Source organism: Puma concolor, chromosome B2 (genome assembly GCF_028749965.1).
Source record: "Puma concolor isolate L17-30 chromosome B2, mPumCon1.1.hap2, whole genome shotgun sequence".
NCBI classification, from domain to species: domain Eukaryota; kingdom Metazoa; phylum Chordata; class Mammalia; order Carnivora; family Felidae; genus Puma; species Puma concolor.
Genome location: NC_141671.1, coordinates 69,696,406 through 69,716,020, shown reverse-complemented (window position 1 = coordinate 69,716,020; position 19,615 = coordinate 69,696,406). Strand labels below are relative to the sequence as shown.

General features: G+C 42.3%; 1 protein-coding gene across 3 annotated transcripts in view; it reads left to right on the top strand.

The window, feature by feature from the left end:
* IMPG1 (interphotoreceptor matrix proteoglycan 1) overlaps positions 1 to 19,615 on the top strand; it is a 133,994-nt gene that overhangs the window by 107,776 nt on the left and 6,603 nt on the right. For all 3 annotated transcript variants that reach the window (XM_086707276.1, XM_086707275.1, XM_086707273.1), the window contains one exon: positions 17,196 to 17,391. In XM_086707276.1, the coding sequence (XP_086563402.1) occupies positions 17,196 to 17,391 (196 nt within the window). The remainder of the gene's footprint in view (positions 1 to 17,195; positions 17,392 to 19,615) is intronic.

The following is a 19,615-nucleotide window of genomic DNA, read 5'->3' as shown; positions in this document are numbered from 1 at the left end:
AGCGGAGGTGCGCTTCTCCACCTGAAGCTAGAGATCCTGGTTTAGTTATTTCACCAAAGGCAAGGGTAGACTCACCCAAGTAACCAGCTAGTGCTTGATTATCAGACCTTGACCATCTTTTACATTTTACATGCTTGATCCAAAACAATAAACATCCATCCACCACCGGATCACACGTTGATGAATGAAAGTCAGTCCCTGCCCAAAGGAACTTGCAGGATGACCAAAGAGGGACACTTTAGAAGGATGCTGGGATCAGATATATGTCTTTTCTATTCAGAAAGACTTTGTAATGAGCACTTTCTGATATGCCACACTTAGCTGCAAATTTCCATGAGTCTGGAAATCACTAAGGCATAATGCAGAAAGCACAGTTTTCCTTTAAGTCCCATTTCATTGAGACCTGGTCTCTAAAAAGTAGAGAATTCTAGTCCCTCTGGGCTGGTCTCGGGCAGTGAAAGACAGCCTGTGATAGTTGGTGGTGGCGAGGGCTGAGCATCCATGAAGACAGCCAGTACCATTAAAAAATAATTATTCAATGACTCTTGTTAAGATGGCGAGAAAGATTTTATTCAAGGATGGCCATCTTGATGTGTGTAGGAACCACTGCACTGGGGCCTTGAGGTGGGGGAGAATGGACTTAACCCTGAATGTAGCATGGGCAAGTGGGAATTTATAGCTAAAGAGCAGCGTGGTGGGCAATAGATGGAAACTTACCAAGAGGAAACATCTAGGGTAAGGGGTGAATTCTGGCTAACCCAACCTAAAAGGATTCTTGCTAAAGGCAGGCCAGGATGATCGCACATCACCTGAGGGAGGGTGGAGAATGAGAAACCTGATTAGACATTGAGGGTGATCAGATATAAAGGATGGGGGATTCTAACTAAGCCAGCTCAGTGTGATTCTTGCTAAAATTGGACAACAAAGAGAAACACTAGAGCCCAAAAGTGGAGGCCAAGCTGAAAATTTCAGGGGAGGCTGAGTAGAGCTTGGTCCAGGAGAAACTTTGTCAGACCAGAGCTGGAGAGGCAGGATGCCAGCCACACACGTGTCGGTGGCAGCAGCAAGAGCTACCATTGGAGGGTCTGAGGAGGGAGAGGGGGCCACCCGAGAGCGAGCAGCCATCAGGCACCCACTCAGACAACACACACGCAAACACTTGCACCTCATCCTCAATTATCCCTGTTCACACCCTGGTCCAATCCAGGCAGGGACAGTCCAGACCCTAACACACCCACAACCATTGCTTCTGACACACAGTTAATGAACTTCTTACATCTATTAATCTCCTTATCTTATAAAACTTCTTGAACCTGAGTTTTAAAACACTATTCCAGGGGCACCTGGGTGGCTCAATCAGTTGAGCATCTTGAGTGGCTCGGGTCATGATCCCAAGGTTTGGGAGTTCAAGTCCCATGTCAGGCTCTGTGCTGTCAGTTCAGAGCCTGGAGCCTGCTTCGGATTCTCTCTGCCCCTCCCCTGCTCATGCTCTTTCTCAAAAATAAACATTAAAAAAAAATTTTTTTAAAGTGATATTCTAAAACAAACAAATGCCCTGTAGTTACAGTAAAGTGTTCCTAGCATCGATCATCCTGTATAATTTTAGTTAGAGGGAATAGGTACAATATTAGTATTATGATAATAGAAAAGAAAAATGAGTGTCTAGATTTTAAAACGCAGATGATTTTCAATAGTTTTCTTCCTTTTTTCTTTCTTTAATCTAGAATATGACAGGTATTTTGCTCCCAGGTTTTCAATGTGACTGGCTGATCCAGATTTTCTCCTTTTGGTGGTATATTGGAGTGTAAGCTGTCATGGTGATTGACAAGCAGGCTGATTAAAATGTCCTTGTAGTACAACCAACTAATGTTTCCTCTCAGGTCCCTGGACCCCAAATGAAGATAATTACATAGGTTGGACAACAAGGACTCAAATTTCAATTTACACAGTCCGTGACTCTATTGCTGGCATAGTCTTTTCTAGTGTCTAAGGCTTGGGTACAGCAGTACCCATCCCCCAACATGTAGTAAAAGAGGTCTGAGGGGCACTTATAATCAAAATCCCAGATAATTCTGGAAGGTCATTTTAGCAAATACAAGAAACTTCCCCGATTCAGGTCTGATCTTGCCAGTGTTTGCTTGAACTCACTAGTACTGGCCCAATCTGTTGAGAAAACTCTCTTTGAAAGAAAATTTAAAAAGGAAATATTTAGAGAGAAGAAGGACAGCTGCTAGAAATACTGTATGCCAGGAATAAATACCTAGCTTTGTCTATGGAAGAAAATCCCAGGAATCTATCCTTGGAAAACAGAGAAGGCATCCTATAATTTTAACCTTTTCCCAACCAGGATGGCCAAATACAGCAACATTTGCTATGTGTCTTATCCCTTGCCTTTCCCTTACCATCTTCTTGGGAGAAACAGGAGATCAGAACTAGGCTATAGAACACCGGAGGATCTCCTGCCTCATGAGTGTCCAATGTTGCCCCATCCTGGGAGCCACCAGCCCCACCATCCCTTCCTCCTCCAACCCTTATCAGAGCATAACCCTTAAAACATGAAAAAACATAATTTTCATACAAACATGTGTGAAAGTTTGCTTCACTCATTAATAAGGGAATCATTAGGATGACGAATCTGGTCTAAAGAGGCTCTGGAAATGGAAATTTTATATAGCCAGAGAAAAAAAGGAGAATGATGAGTTAAGAATGATGAAAAGAGAAAGTATAATCATCTTATCTTACCCATTTTCTATACAATAACTTCTAACTCTATGGAGTTGTAAAATGCTATAACCAAAAGTAAATGGTAAATCAAAGTTACTGCCTTTTAGAGGTCAGCAAAGTGTGTCTTAAAGAGCCAGATGGTAAATATTTGGCTTTGGGAGCCAAAAGGCAAAATCGAGGATATTATGTAGGTACTTATGTAACTAAAACTGGTCTTAGCCCAGAAACCATAAAAATGTAGGCAGCTGGCAAGGTTGCCCACAGGTGATCCCTGTTTACTAGAGGGGATTGTTAGTGCTCCAGCACGACTTTTAAGGTTATGTGGTCAACTTCTCTCCTTATTTCCAAATGTTGGATGGTTTTCTTAAACCACCAGCTTCTTACTCCCTCTGGCCCTTATTTTTGCTGTTACAGAAAAGTTAGACAAGTCAATGACAATGCAATCATGATTTGAGACCCTGTTCATTCATATATTCAGTAAACACTTAGGGGTTATCTGGTACCAGTCAGGCACTATTACAGGCATCAGAACCCCCAAAGTGAATCCCTGCCCTCAAGGAGCTAAAGCCTACCAACGAAGAGAAACAGACACATATACAAAAAGCTCTAATCAGACTACTAAATACGATAATCAGGTTATGAACAGAAATGTTATGAAGCACAACAGAGCAATTAATTCTACGGAGGCCAGGGAATGTCATGGCAGGCTTCCTAGATAGATGGCGATGTTGAGTGTGGTACCTTGGCAAATCCTGGGGGTGGGGGGTGGGGGGTGGGGGGAGAGGACAGGCAGGGAGGTTGAGGAGGGGCTCCTCCAAAAAAGGCTGGAGGAAGATGCAGACACTTCTGGAAATTTCAGGATACTTCAGTTATTTCACTGTGATAGCAGCTTGGGACACAAAGTAGGGAAGGAAGAGAGTTCAGCCTGGAAGGAAGAGAAAGGTGTGCTGAGCCAGCATGTTTAAAGCCAGGTTGTCTAAAAGCTCCTGTTCAATCTATTTATATCTACTTTGGTGTCCTATTTTTCTTTTTTCTTTTCTTTTCTTTCTTTTCTTTTTTTTATAACTGTGGTCTTTTACAGTTTAAACTTTAATAAAATCTTGTAAAACTCAAAAAGTCTTCAAACTAAATACTAAACAGCCCTTAAAGTATTCTCAAAATTACAAAATAAAAACATAGAGTTTATCATTCATAAAATACTTCCAATTTGGAAACTACTTAGCAAAAATATACAGGTAGCTACAAAAGGTGGATACATTAATTCATTTAAATGTTTTAATGCAAAAAATAAAGCAAAAATTAATAAACTAGCTTAAGGATATAAAAATACTCCAAAAATGTTTTGGGGAAGATGAGTTTTACAGAAATGGACATTTGGTGAACTGCCCTCCATCCTATGAAGTAGCTGTCTAGAGACCAGAGGCCAGTGCTGAAAGTATACATTTGGGAAACCTCAGTTGAAATCAGGGAACAGGTAGAAAATGGCCCAGGGCAATGTACAGGGCAGGAGAAAAGGAGAATCAGGACTGAATCTCTGAGAAACCCCAACACTTAATGGGGAATAGAAGGATTGTTGGTGCAAGGAGCCAAAGACGGTGTTGCAGAAGCCGAGGAAAGAGAAGAGCGGGAGAGACAGGTCAGCTGTTTCAGCAGCCATGGGTGAGCAGTGGATAGAGGCCATGTAAGTTGACGGTTCAGAGGTCATCAGAACCCTTCGCAGAAACAATCTGCTAGAGTGGCAAGAGCTGAGGCCAGATTTTAGTGAGGTTGGGATGAAATGGAAAATGGGAAAGTCAGCATGCCCTGTCCACCTCCTGTCTTACAACCTGGAGCAAGGCTCCTACCCTCCCACAGACACTGGAGATAGGGGGTGCTATCTTCTTTGGTGGTTACATTTCAAAAGAGAGGCTCCTAGGTCCTTGAGAAAGACACTGTTGAGTTGTAATACTGGCAAGAAGCTTCAAAGATGATGGACATCTCAAACGAGCAGAGAATGAATTTACAAGTACAAGTTTTCTAAACTAAGAAAGGGGAAGTCCGCAAGCTGCCAAAATAACTCAGCTGGGAGAGCGTTAGACTGAATAAAGAGGGGAAGTCAGGGGTCTAGAGTTAGTCAAGCAGAGGGGAAGGGGAAGGCAGTCTTGGTCAGAGGCTCTACCATTTCTCTCTATGCCCTGATTTTATTATATTTACAGGCAGTGCTCAGACAGACCAATTATTTAGTTCTATTTGCAAAATCTGACAAAAAATCCAATCAAGTCTTTTTCATTTATTTTCTTTTGGCCTAACGTCAGGGTGGAAATGTAGTTTGTGGTAATAATGCGGAGAAGGGGGAAATATTATTCCATTGTTACATTTAGACCAAAGAGAAGAGACATTGTGAAACTTCTCATGAGACTACTAGGGGGGCATCATTCCACATTCAGATCAGCATCTGAATTCCTGGATGTGTCCTCTAAATGAGGGCTATTAATCAGTTAGGCCAAATAATATCTGCAGAGGTACAGACACGGAGTAGAAGCGACACAGTGTTATTACTGCGTGTGGTTTACCATTCACCTTTTGAAAACAACCTGAATAAATGAATCTATGATATAGAAAGTATAAACCAATGTTAGAACTATCTGTGATTTATCAACTGAAAAACTGAATAAATCACAGCTTGCTCACTATTCTGCCAGCATCTCTGGGAACTAGCGTCGTCTTTCATTTAGGCTGCTGTGAAAATTCTCTAGAAGCATGTAGGGCTTTTATGCCAGTTAGCTGTGCAGGTTGAAGATTTCAAACATGCAAAACTACACATACTTATTCTAACTTATTCTCTCCTTGGATTCCTAAGAAGTCTCCTCAAATATGGGCAGATTTCAAAGCTGGTAAATGGTAAACATTGAAATTAATTAGACTCTGGCATCCAGGATGCTTCCAGCCAGAATGTGAATCAGCAAACTCATTTTCTCTGGAAAGTTGCATAATTTGAAAGATTTGCATTTAGTTGCCAGCTCTGAAAAGTGGTAGATGTCACTTATCACAACAATGACAATAAAACAGTAATAGCCACTATCGACATTTTTAATCTTAATAAATAACTATGCAAAGTAGGTATGATTTCTCCCCATTCCACAGTTGGAAAAACTGTGTTTCAGAGGAGTGCAAGTAACTTGCCTTTTACGGGTCCCACAATCACCAAGTGCTGTCACCAGAACTCAATGGCAGGTTTGTGTGCTTGCTTCAAGTCTGTTTACTGCCTCTTTATAAAAAGAGCCTTATCAACCCTCCTGCTGGGTATACAAAGGGTTTTTAATGTATTTGGAAAAAGTGACAACACACTTAAGTTTAATTAATCCTAAATGAATTGTTAGGTGTCACATTTCACCAAGTTGAAATATCCTATAATATTTTGTTACATTCTTAGAATGCCAAAAGAAAAAGAAAAGAAAAGAAAGGAAACAAAAAGAAAAGAAAGGAAAAGAAAAGAAAGGAAAGGAAAAGAAAAAAGAAACAGAGGAAAGGAGAGAAAAAAGTCCCAAACTTCCTAGTGTCCCCTATATTTGTGTTATTGGCTCTGCCAGGGGGTCCCTTCCAAGCTGAAGCAGCCACAGGAATTCTCCTTCCAGGATGCTCTCCCAGCCTCTGCCCCGGCCCCATCTCCTGTGTCTCTGGCTCCTGTTTTTACTCTGTTGCTGTCCCGTGCTCCCTGGGATGCCATCCCCAGGGATTTTCCGTTAACACCTGCTTTCATTAAGGAACCCCAGTATTGGCTGGACTGCCAGATACCTGTTGCCCTCTCGAGTTTCAGCCCATGCCCTCATCCCACACTTGAGCCTCCCCATGGGGCTTCCTGAAGATGCTCCTAGAGTCCTTCATGGAACCCCCTAATGCACACCCTGTAGGGAAGCCTGGGCTTCAGCCCAGCTGCACAGCCTCCCACAGCCCCTGCTATCTGAGCGCTCCCTCTGCCAGCTGACCCTGGGACACTCAGGCCCTAACACCCATGCACCCAAAACATCTCAGTTTGGTGGATATAAATAATGACCGAGAGCAGAAATAATTCTGGAACCTCTCATCCGGGGCAAGATGTGGAAAGGCATTCACACGTGCATTCATAAAAGAGTTACTGAGAGCCTACTATACATAGTTGGTGGTGGTTGTTCTTGAGAATGGTGGCAAATTAAAGTGAAATTCAAGGTTTTTCATATTACATGTCCGTTTAAGCCAGAAAAGAACTCCCATTACTAATTTATTTAATTCCACAAATGTGTATTAAGCTTCAAGCACATGGATGGTGCTATGCTATGTGCTATTCATTGTTGAATGATTATTCTCACCCTAATCCAGCCCTTCAGCAAGAAGCCATAAGCTAAACATGTTTTGGCCAATAATAAAATAATAAAACAATGAAGCACTAACTTATATATAGATTTTTTTTAAGTTCTTTTAGTTTTTTTTAAACTTTTTTGGAGAGAGAGAGAGCACTCACACATGAGAGCCAAGGAGGGACAGAGGGAGAGGGAGAGAATCTCAAGCAGGCTCCATGATCAGTGCAGAATCTATGTGGGGCTCAGTTTCAGGACCGTGAGATCATGACCTGAGCCAAAATCAAGAGTCGAATGCTTAACCAACTGAGCCACCCAGGTGCCGCTTAAAGTTCTTTTAATCACCGAATTCCATCCACAGTTCTGGAGGTTTGTGCCAGCATGTCCAGCTAATGTTCCTGCTGTCTTGTTCCAGTAGGACACCTAGAATGGGAGATTTATATTTGAGCTGCAGGGACATTAGCGATCGTCTGGTTTAAAGAACCCATTTTATAGGAGGGCCAAATGAGACCTAAAGATGCTAACCTACTTTCCCACGACCACAGCCAGTCACTGGGAAGTGCCCAGGCCATTTCCTGGAGGCTTCTGCACTGACAGCAGAGATAAGCAGACTCACTCCCTCTGCTGGTGCAGCAAATCCCAGAATATTCTCAGGATTTGGGAAAATAAAGCAGGTGGGCCAGTGTGGAAGGTGAGGCCCCTGCATTGTATCTCAAAGGAACCCTCAGGGGAGGGCCATGTTTATTCAAATTACTAAGTGCTAAGCACCAAGCACTGTATTAAAGTAATATTCACATCTTGAGAAGGAAACAGACTACCAGTTCTGCCTTAACTAGGCCTTTCATGAATAGTAATAAAAATACTAATATTAATTAATAAAAATACGAAAAAGTATATCCTATGACTGCATTGGTATAAAGATGAATATATCCAACTTGGATTATATTAATTGGTGGGGTTTTTTTTTTATTCTGATTAAAGAATTTAAAACACGTTCTTCAGCACCTAAGAGTATGCTGGGCTAAAGCCATGTGTCCTGGGCCGTGCAGATTACCCTGGGACGCAAAGAAATGACTCTTCCCCTCGTCCCCACATATGAAACCAGGACCTCAAAGCCTTGGCTAAGAGCTGGGGGGGAGGGTTGGAGAAAGGGCACTACAGCTGCCCGGACCTCTACACCTTCTCCTACCCCCCACCCCAACCCCCCCTCCTCTCCCCGTCCCACCCGTCCCCGCAGCGGGCAGGCGCGCGCGAGGCCAGGTTTACTCCCACGCCGACTCGTGGGAAAGCTGGTCACTGCGTCCAGGTGTGAAGCTTGGTCACGCTGGGCGCCAGGGCGCGGCGGGCCCGCCTGCCTGGGAACTCCGCAGCCCAAGCTGTGCCTTTTGGGAATGGGAAAAGATGATCCAGGAGTTTCCACCACATTCCCCCAGGCGTCCAGGCCGGATCTGTCGCGGTAATCATAGAGTAATAATGGCTCTATCAGCCGTCCCCTGCAGCTCCTTCCGCCACCGCGCCAATTCCTTCCAGACTTCTGTTTCCTCCACCGGCGCTTACCGCACAGTGGTTTTTAAGGAGGAAGAAGCCCCGGCTCTTAAAATTTCATCCCTTAAATCTATTCCTACTTCTTTGCTATTGAGCGCCATCTAGCGAACACTAGCCTTCATCACATTGAAATGGCCTGGTGGAGGAGGGGAAAGTCTACGAAAAAGACCTCAGGGGCCCTCAGCCCAGGTGAAGCCTGAGTTTCAGCCAAACAGAGCTGAAATTCTGCCTTAGGACAGGACCCTATCAAAGGAGATACTTCACGTCCTGTCCCACACGTGAGTGTTGCCAGGGCGTAAGAGAAGGGCAGAATGAAATTATAAAGAAGAGAAAGAACGGGGCAGAAAGGCCGGCAATCAATTCACAGCCCCAAGGTTACCGAGCAAGTGACAGGACACTCTGCAGCGAGCGGGAAGAGGGCGGTGCGCTAGGAACTGGAGTTGGTAACATGAGCCCCTGAGACCCTCAAAGGCCTAGCAGACCAGGAGAGTCTGTTTTCAGGCCTGACAAACATGACTAGAAACAGGAAGCTAGGAAAAGACACTCTTGGACCATCAAGAACCTATGAATGTATAAGCTGCTTGGAGAACAGGACCATGATCTTTTTGTTTTTAATCAAAATAGTTTTTTTCAGGAATAGAGTTTAGTGATTCATCACTTACATTTAACAGTGCTTATCCCAACCAGTGTCCCCCTCAATGCCTCTCGCTCTTTCAGCCCTTCCCACCCACCCAACACCCCACCAGCAACCCTCAGTTTGTTCTCTGTATTTAAGAGTCTCTTATGGCCTGTCTCCCTCTCTGTTTTTATATAATTTTTGCTTCCCTTCCCTTATGTTCATCTGTCTTGTATCTTAAATTCTACATACGAATGAAATCATGTGATACATGTCTTTCTCTGACTGACTTATTTCCCTTAGCATCATACACTCTAGCTCTGTCCACATTGTTGCAAATGGCAAGATTTCATTCTCTTTAATCACTGAGTAATATTCTGTTATATATACATACCACATGTTCTGAATCCATTCATCAGTTGATGGACATTTGGGCTCTTTCCATACTTTGGCTATTGGCAATAGCGCTGCTATAAACATTGAGGTTCATGTGCCCCTTTGAATCCGCATTTTTGTATCCTTTGGATAAATACCTAGTAGTGCAATTGCTGGGTAATAGGGTAGTTCTATTTTTAAGTTTTTGAGGAACCTCCATACTATTTTCCAGAGTGGCTGCACCAGTTTGTATTCCCACCAGCAGTACAAAGGGTTCACCTTTCTCTGCACCCTTGCCAACATCTGTTGTTGCCTGAGTTGTTCATGTTAGCCATTCTGACAGGTGTGAGGTGGTATCTCATTGTGGTTTTGATTTGTATTTCCCTAATGATGAGTGATGCTGAGCATCTTTTCATGTGTCTGTTAGCCATCTGGATGTCTTCTTCAGAAAAGTGTCTATTCATGTCTTTTGCTCATTTCTTCACTGGATTATTTGTTTTCTGCGTGTTGAGTTTTAAGTTCTTTATAGATTTTGGATACTAACCCTTTATCTGATATGTCCTTTGCAAATATCTTCTCACATTCCATCAGTTGCCCTTTAGTTTTGCTGATTGTTTCCTTTGCTTTGTTATCTTGATGAGGTCCCAATAGTTCATTTTTGTTTTTGTTTCCCTTGCCTCTGGAGACATGTCAAGTAAGATGTTGCTGTCACCAAAGCCAAATTTTTGCCTCTTTTTCCTCTAGGATTTTGATGGCTTCCTGTCTTACATTTAGGTCTTTCATCCATTTTGAGTTTATTTTTGTGTATGGTGTAAGAAAGTGGTCCAGGTTCATTCTTCTGCATGTCGCTGTCCAGTTCTCCCAGCACCACTTGCTGAAGAGACTTTATTCCATTGGTACTCTTTCCTGCTTTGTCAAGGATTAGTTGGCCATATCTTTGTGGCTCCATTTCTGGGTTCTGTATTCTGTTTCATTGATCAGAGTGTCTGTTTTTGTGCCAGACTGTCTTGATGATTACAGCTTTGTAATACAGCTTGAAGTCCAGAATTGTGATGCCTCCAGCTTTGGTTTTCTTTCTTTTTTTTTTTTTTTTAATTTTTTTTTTAAATGTTTATTTATGTTTAAGAGACAGAGAGTGAGCGGGTGAGGGACAGCAAGAGAGGGAGACACAGAATCTGAAGCAGGCTCCAGGCTCCAAGCTGTCAGCACAGAGCCCGATATAGGGCTCAAACTCATGAACTGTGAGATCATGACCTGAGCGAAGTCAGACGCTTAACCAACTGAGCCACCCAGGCACCCCTTTGGTTTTCTTTTTGAACATTACTTTGACTATTCAGGGTGTTTTCTGGTTCCACACCAATATTAGGATTGTTTGTTCCAGCTCTGTGAAGAATCCTGGTATTATTTTGATAGGGATTGCATTGAATGTGTAGATTGCTTTGGGTAGTATTGACATTGTAACAATATTTTTTCTTCCAATCCATGAGCATGGATTGTTTTTCCATTTTTTTGCGTGTGTCTTCTTCAATTTCTTTCCTAAGCTTTCTATAGTTTTCAGTGTGTAGATTTTTTTACCTCTTTGGTTAGGTTTATTCCTAGGTTTTTTATGTTTTTTGGTGCAGTTGTAAAGGGGATTGATTCCTTGATTTCTCTCTTTGCTGCTTTATTGTTGGTGTATTGAAATTCAACTGACTTCTATACATGGATTTTATATCCTGCAACTGTGCTGAATTCATGTATCAGCTCTAGAAGTTTTTTGGTGGAGTCTTTTGGGTTTTCCATATGGAGTATCATGTCATCTGCAAAGAGTGAAAGTTTGGCTTTCTTCTTGCCGATTTGGATGCCTCTTATTCATTTGTGTTGTCTGATTGCTGAGGCTAGGACTTCCAACACTATGTTGAATAACAGTTGTGAGAGTGGACATCCTTCCTGACCTTTAGGGGGAAAGTTCTCAGTTTTTCCCCATTGAGGATGATATTAGCAGTGGAACTTTCATTTATGGCCTTTATGATCTTGAGATATGGTCCTGCTATCCCTATTTTTTTAAGGGTTTTTATCAAAAAAGGATGCTGTATTTTGTCCAATGCTTTTTTAGCATCTATTGAGAGGACAGGACTTTTAATGTGAACTGTAAAATTCCTCAAAGTGCTCCCTGCAGGCAAAGAACACTTATTTAAATGGTTTTTATCACATGATGAAGAGCTAGGGGACATCCTTCCTCCACAACCAGTTGGGAATGCTTTTCAGGACCTTTGGCATACAGACGAAAGACATTATATAAGCAAATCCAGGGAAGAAACTAATACATAAAATGTGCTTACACTGGAAATCTCAGAATGATACAAGTATTTCCAAGCCCCATGTGACAGCTTACTTACTTCAAGCCATGTTTATTGCTGTTACATTTTAGCAACAGAAACAAATGTGGAGTTATTGTGGTGTCAGACGGTACTTTGTACAAGGAAACATTCTGTCTAATGGAGGAGTTTTGGCAGACGATGGTTTGAACTTCGGTTTAGTTAAGAGAGCCTTTGTTCAAAGCATTCATGGAAGTCTGATATGTAAACCCGTACAAGTGGACATGCTGGCATGCTTGCCTGCCCCCATCCCTTGTTCGCCCATTGGAGCCCTAAGGTCTCTCCTGGAAACCCCATATTTGAAAACCACTAGAATGATATCAAAAGCTGAACGTTGTAAGCAGACATGTGGATGTTAATCTGGGATTATACTTACTAACATGGACTTGAGTTTTCTTGCTTATGAAAATGAGGTCAGTGGTATCTACTTAGGAAAGTTGTGAATATTAACGAAGACTTGTTTGAAGTGCCCAACACAATGCCAAACACAAAATGGCTGTAGATAAATGTGAGCTCCCTGTTTATGTAAATCATTGTCACTGCGCTCCTGGTGAAGCTGGAGTGCAGGATCATGATCCCTAGGACTACTTTGGGAACAAGTCCTGAAATGGAATGACAGTGCCTTGACTACCTCTGGCATCCACATAGGAAGCTAAAGACTAGGCTTAGGACCTCTTGGTGCCAGGATGGACATGGAACTTTCCCACCATCTGCAAACTCACAGACCCTGACACTGCTCAACACACTAAGGGCAAGTACCCTGGACAGAGATTGTCAAATTTGCTGTGCAGAAGAGCTCCCTATGTGAAGGACAGAAAATTAGGTCATTTTGCCAGCTAGCAATTATAATAAGCCCAGGGGCTACACCAAGTCATACTTGGTGGGTATGATACAGGCTCGTGAAGAAACCTCTCTATAGAGCCCACCATAAAAATAATGTATTTAAAGAGGGCTTAAGCAAATCCAGGAAGCTAGGGCAATTATAGACCAACTAGGCTATACACCAATCATGGAGACTTCCCTTCCTCTAATCCACACACAGCTTGATTATGACTTGAAAATATTCTTCTAGAAAATGACATCTAATTGTTCTCTTCCTAATCAACTGTTGATCTCAAATCTCCTTGAACTCTCTCTTTCCAAGCTACAGATTGTGTTCAGAACAGAGCAGTTCAGGTTTTTACTACATAATGTTTACATTATCAGTATTGACCAAATCAAGAACAGAGAGCGAGAAGTTCAGACTGATTTTATTTTTGTTTTGTGCAAAGCACTGGGGATGTGTTAAGGAGGAGGCAAAGAGTCGTGTGGCCTACAGTGAATGATGAATGAGTCCGTCATTCTAAGGAGAAATGTCTTTAAGATATGACAAAGAAAGAAAATAATCAAAGCATAGGGAAAGCTTTACCTAAGAAATTTCTACTAGGGACACCTGGGTGGTTCAGGGGATTAAGCATCTGACTTCAGCTCAGATCATGATCTTGAGGTTCATGAGTTCGAGCCCCAGTTCAGAGCTGGAGCCTGCTTCAGATTCTGTGTGTGTCTCTCTCTCTCTGCCCCTACTCTGCTTATGCTCTGTCTCTCTCTCAAAAATAAATAAGTAAATATTGAAAAGAGTTTTTTAAAAAAAGAAATTTCTACTAAACTTTTGTTCATCATACAGTCTCTTCTCTTCCGTGGCACTTCCTTCCCACAGTCAGCTCACAGTTCTCAGTCTTTGCCTGAAGCCTGAAGCTGTAGGTGCCCCTCCAAGTGTGGTAAGTAGAGGGCCATCAGCACACCAAGGAAAAGTATTTTTAAGGTATAATAATGGAAGCGGTATGGGCTGCTTTGCAAATTAGTATTGTAAATACTGTGTCTTCTGGTACCATTCTAACTCGCTGCAATTGCCTTTACTTGCTGTGGTCCCACGGCTCCCCCTCCTGGCTCTTTCCTTTCCTGGGACTTGCCCTCACACAGATGACCAACACAAATAGCCCGTGGTCTTTGCAACACTCAACTTTGGGGCCTCAGCTTCCTCACCTGCAAAGTGAACAAATTCATGAGAAGGTTCTAAAATACCTTTCAGCTCTAACATTCTAACATGTAAAATTTTATGTAAGGCTAAAATAAAAATCTAAAGCAATTAGTTTGTCTGAAATTCTTACTGCTGCAGATTTTGAAGGGCCCAGTTGGTATTTGTTGAATCAGTGAATGTTGTCTTAGTACCCAAGAAGGTATACACAGCAAACAAATACTAAGCTCAGTGATTTGAAGTCTCCTACTTCTCTCTAGACCTGTCCTGAATAAATACCATGGGAAAAGCAAGTTATTTATAAACAAGGTACATTTGTTCTTCAAATATATCTGATCCAGGGCCCCCAAATTTGGATAAATTTATTTCCCCAACGTTGCCTGATTGCATTCTGTTCAGCCTTACTGGTGCGTAGACAATGTCGGGCGGGGCCGAAAGAAATTACGGTAAATCGGTAATATTTTTTTAATGGGAAACTCATTTGGTTATCACAGCTTTACTCTTCAGAGGACTAGAATCTGTACATTGAGTCAGTTTTCCGAGTTAGTGTATTTCTCCACTGCAGAGAGAAGGAAGTGGAGCCTCTATTCCTCCCTGGCTTGTGTTTTCAAGACTAAAAGTCTTGAGTGTAAAGTTGCTGACAGCTGTTATTTATTAAACCAGGCCCTGGATGTGAATCACCTGGGTTGTCAGGGTAAATCTGAATCATTTTCTAAACAATGACAAGGATCCCACAACATGGCCAACGTTAGGAACTTTGAAGCAGAGAAAGCCAGTTCACAGTAGTCAGGCCTGTTTGTTCAAGCTGCAGAGAAATAGAACTTCACGTAAAGTCTTCTAGCATTGTCTACCTTGCTGGGAGACCCAGGTATATGTTTTCAAGGAAGTGCTCATGCCCACAGCTTGGGCTGGTTTTATTAATCTACCTCACTATCACTTCTTCCACCACAGGGAGGCGCTGGATCAGAGTAGTGAATGAAGGGGTTTATTGGAATTCTCACCCCATGCCATGTCCCCCCAGTGACCCTACACAGAGCTTATGTGAACAGTAAATTCGGCAAAGCAGCTATGTTCTTCTCCACTTGAAGATTCACAATAGACATTAGCTTATTAATGACCCTAAAGAGATTTAAAAGTAAAAGGAGAAGAGGGTGAGATTGGAGGGAAGAAAGAGAAAGAGAAACAAGGGAAAGAGAAAGAAACCTGTTACATTTATTTCACCCTGCATTAAAAAAACAAAGAACGAAAACAAAAAGTACTTATTTAGCCACCAACCTCTTTCTAGTATAAAACATTAAATCCTGCTGACTTAGAGTTCTGCAAATGTTTGCACTTGGGAAATACAGGACAAGATGATCACTGAAATCATCCTAATTCTGACAATTCTAAGTTGTGTTTACATGTCTTCTAATGCACAATTCTGATCATACCCTTCCCTTGCCCAGAAATCCTCCATGGCTCCCACCTGCCTGGAGAGTCCAAATTCCTTAGCATGGCATCCAAGACCTACCAGAGTTTGACCTTAACCTACCTTTCCAGTCTTAGTTCCCTTCCTTCCAGTCCACAAGGTTTTGTTGCCTCCAAACTGGGCTTTCCTGGCTCTCTTTTCTCATATCTGTTGTTCTCCCTCCTCTATGCCTCTGTTCATGCTGCTGGGTCCAGCTGGAATGCCTTTCCTAGTCTTTGTGCATACAAATGCAACTCACTTTAAATAATTGAAACAACGATCTCTTCTCTAACTTGTATTTAGAGCTCATCTTACAGCTCTTACAGTGGACAAGGTAGGGGCTTTTCCTATAGAAATATCTGTATGTATTTCTTACCTTCCCCTAGGCTTCTTGGAAGAATAGCTTTATGCATGGCTACCTGTGCCTTAACTCCTTGCATGGAGTATGTTCTTTTTGAAAGAACAATCCTAAAGATAAATGGCTGCTGTAATTCAGCAGGAGCTCCTTCCAGGGCAGAAGGAAGAAGTGTCTTCGGCCCAGAGGCAGGTTCTGCCATCAGCATTGGGGGACTCAGGCCATTTGCTTCTCTGCCTGAGAGCTCAGTGTGCTTAGCTCTATAAAAACAGGGAAGAGCTGGCAGGGGCCACAGGCCTTCTGAGCTAAATACTCTGAGATTCTCATTTACAAAAAAAAAAATTGAGACACAGCTACAGAATTTAAAGTAAAAGAGAACAGTGACAAAACAAAACAAAACAAAACAAAAAAACAGAAACTAGAGATCCACTTGAATTTTAATAGAGGAAAAACGATTAACCCAAAGGAAAGATCTCTAACACTGGGGCCAGAGGGATCAGCAAGGGACTAAGAGAAAGATATTTTTTTTTTTAACGTTTTATTTTTTTTTTATTTTTGGGACAGAGAGAGACAGAGCATGAACGGGGGAGGGGCAGAGAGAGAGGGAGACACAGAATCGGAAACAGGCTCCAGGCTCTGAGCCATCAGCCCAGAGCCTGACGCGGGGCTCGAACTCCCGGACCGCGAGATCGTGACCTGGCTGAAGTCGGACGCTTAACCGACTGCGCCACCCAGGCGCCCCAAGATATTTTTTAAAGCAGTAAATTGTCCTGAGTTCTCAAAACTGTCCACATAAACGACTATTTGACTACAAGGTATACACCTGATCTTAAATATATACTTTTGTAACCCATTGCTGCAGAAAATGCTTACTTTAAAAGCCTAACACAAAAAACCTTAATTCTCTACTGCAGTGGTTCTCAAAGTGTGCTCTCCAGATCAGATGCATCAGCATCACCTGGGACCTCCCTAGACCTACAGATTCTCAGCCCCCATCCCAACCCCTTTGCATCAGAAACTCTGAGGCTGGGGCCAGGAATCTGTGTTTCACAAGGCCTCTAGTTGATTCTGATGCACCACCAAGTTTGTTCATGATTATATTCAGAGTAAATATGTTATCACTGTCATAAACTCAGATACAGAAATGTGTGTTTCCCTTTTCATTCCAGTCTGTTATCACTGCTGTACAAACCAGTCCAAAATGGAGTGATGGCAAATATATTTGGTCTCTTGCCTTTGACTTCTGTCTGTTCCACTGCTCAGGAATCCATGCATTCATTAAAATCCATCCCATACCCGGGCTCTGTGCTGACAGCTCAGAGCCTGGAGCCTGCTTGGGATGCTGTGTCTCCCTCTCTCTCTGCCCCTCCCCCACTCATGCTCTGTCTCTCTGTCAAAAATAAATAAACATTAAAAAAAATTGTTTTAAATCTGTCCCATATCTTACAGCTGATCAAGCAGACCCTTGCAAATTCCTGGCCTGTGGTGAATTTGCCCAGTGTGTAAAAAATGAGTGGACCAAGGAAGCAGAGTGTCGCTGCAGACCAGGGTATGAGAGCCAGGCGCGCCTGGACCGCCGGGACTCTGGCCTCTGCACCCCCATAGAGGGATGTGAGGTCATCCAGGGAAAGGGAGCTCCGTGCAGGTAGGTCAAGTACAGTAACTTTATAGACCCAAGGATTTGTTACTCTTGCTCTTGAGAAACCTGTCATTAGAATGAATGCATATGGCCCTTTAAACTCACATGGTTCTCAATCTCCAGTGAACATCAAAATCTTCCAGAGGAGGACTTGTTCAAACACCTGGCTGGACCCTGCTAGGCTCTCTTTTGATGCAGTATGTCTGGGGGTACCACCTTAATTGGTGTTGAGGTGTGTGTGCATGTGTGTGCGTGCGTGTGTGTGTATTTGTTTTTTTTCCTATTTGTAAAGACAGTTTTCATCATAATAAATTTGGAAAATATACAGAATTATGAGCAAGAAGATAAAAAATCATGTGATATTCACCCTATTAGCTATTATCTTTTGATGTATATGTTTATACAGAATGTTTACATAGAATGTTCTAAAGCAAAATGGAATCAGACTGGCTTCTGGTTTTATACTCAGCTTTTGTACTTAGAACATTCCCCCATGTCATTAAATATTTTCCATACCGTCATCTTTAATGATTACATAGTAGTCCTTTCTTTAGGTCTGCTGTGTTTAGTCAATCTTTATTTCCAACAGAAAGGTTAAGAGAAGCTCTTAAGAAGAGGGAAAAGGAGGAGGGATTCATGACCCAGACTTTAGGGTGTAGGTGGCGTTATGAACGGTCAGGGAACATGAAGCCTCCCGATTCTTCTCCAAATCCTGTGATACCCAGATAAGGTCCACACTGTGCACTCTGACCTCTGAGAGTTTCTTCGTGAGCCTGCCTCACCTTTCCCAGTCATGAGTTTCCAAATACACACACCTGAACATTTCCTCAGGCTTTTAGACCACCTTGTACCCCTATCTTTAGTAGATCATCATGGTTTTTTTTTTAAACTGTCCTCTTACTCATTCTAGTGGCCACAGTCTCTAACTTCCCACCAGGCAGCTCATGGCCATCAGTTCCTCAATAAAGAAGCAAGAGAGGGGCGCCGGGGTGGCTCAGTCATTAGGGTCATGATCTCAGTTGTGAGATGGAGCCACACGTCGTCGGGCTCTGCCTGACATCAGGGAACCTGCTTAGATTCTCTTTCTCCGTCTCTCTCTGCCCCTCCCCTGCTCTCTCTCTCTGTCAAAATAAATAAACTTAAAAAAAGAACCTAGAAAGATTTAGCCTTTCTCTTCTTGAAACATAACCCTGTTCTTTTAAAGTTAAAGACACATTAAAGACAACTATCCAATAATGGTTAAGAAGCAATATTCTGGAGTCAAATTGTGATTAAAATTTTGGCTTAGCAATTTACTAATCAAGTGACCTTGAACAATTACTTCTCAGAATTTCGATTCCCTCATTGAATCAAACCTTTTTGAGACTAATCAAACCTTTTGGGTTCCTGCAGGGGGCATATGAAATTACGTTTATAAAGCATCTTTACAAAGAACATAAAGCACAGAATGTCCATTCAGATGAGTGAGGGTTACGATAATGCTGTCAACTTTCTCCAGGTTAATCTCACTTAAAATCACAACAGGATTCTAAATGGAATCTGACATTGTTCCTAAAATCCTCCAGAAGTGAAAATGAACAACAGAAAATCTTGGAAGTACAATGATGGAGAGATTTCTCTGTAAGAGAATAATACATAAAATAATATTTAGAACACTAGGACAATAAATACACAGAATAAATATAAGACCCAAATAGATCCTTATATTTAGGGAGTTTTTTAATGTTTATTTGGGGGGGGGGGATGGGGAAGGGCAGAGAGAGAGGGAGACAGGCAGGCTCTATGCTGATAGCAGAGACCTCAGTGCGGGGCTCAAACTCATGAACTGTGAGATCATGATCTGAGCCAAAGTTGGACACTTAATCGACTGAGCCACACACGCACCGGAATTTATTTTAATGAGCATTTCAAATCAGTGGAAAGTATGGACTGGTCAATAATGGTTAGCGTACAATTTGACCTTCTATTTAGAAAAAAATAAAATTACTTTTTACACAGATCAATTCTATATCAAAGATTCAAATCTAAAATCAAACTATGAAAATTGAGGAAAACTATCTTTAAAACCATTTCTAGGGGCGCCTGGGTGGCGCAGTCGGTTAAGCGTCCGACTTCAGCCAGGTCACGATCTCGCGGTCCGTGAGTTCGAGCCCGGCGTCGGGCTCTGGGCGGATGGCTCAGAGCCTGGAGCCTGTTTCTGATTCTGTGTCTCCCTCTCTCTCTGCCCCTC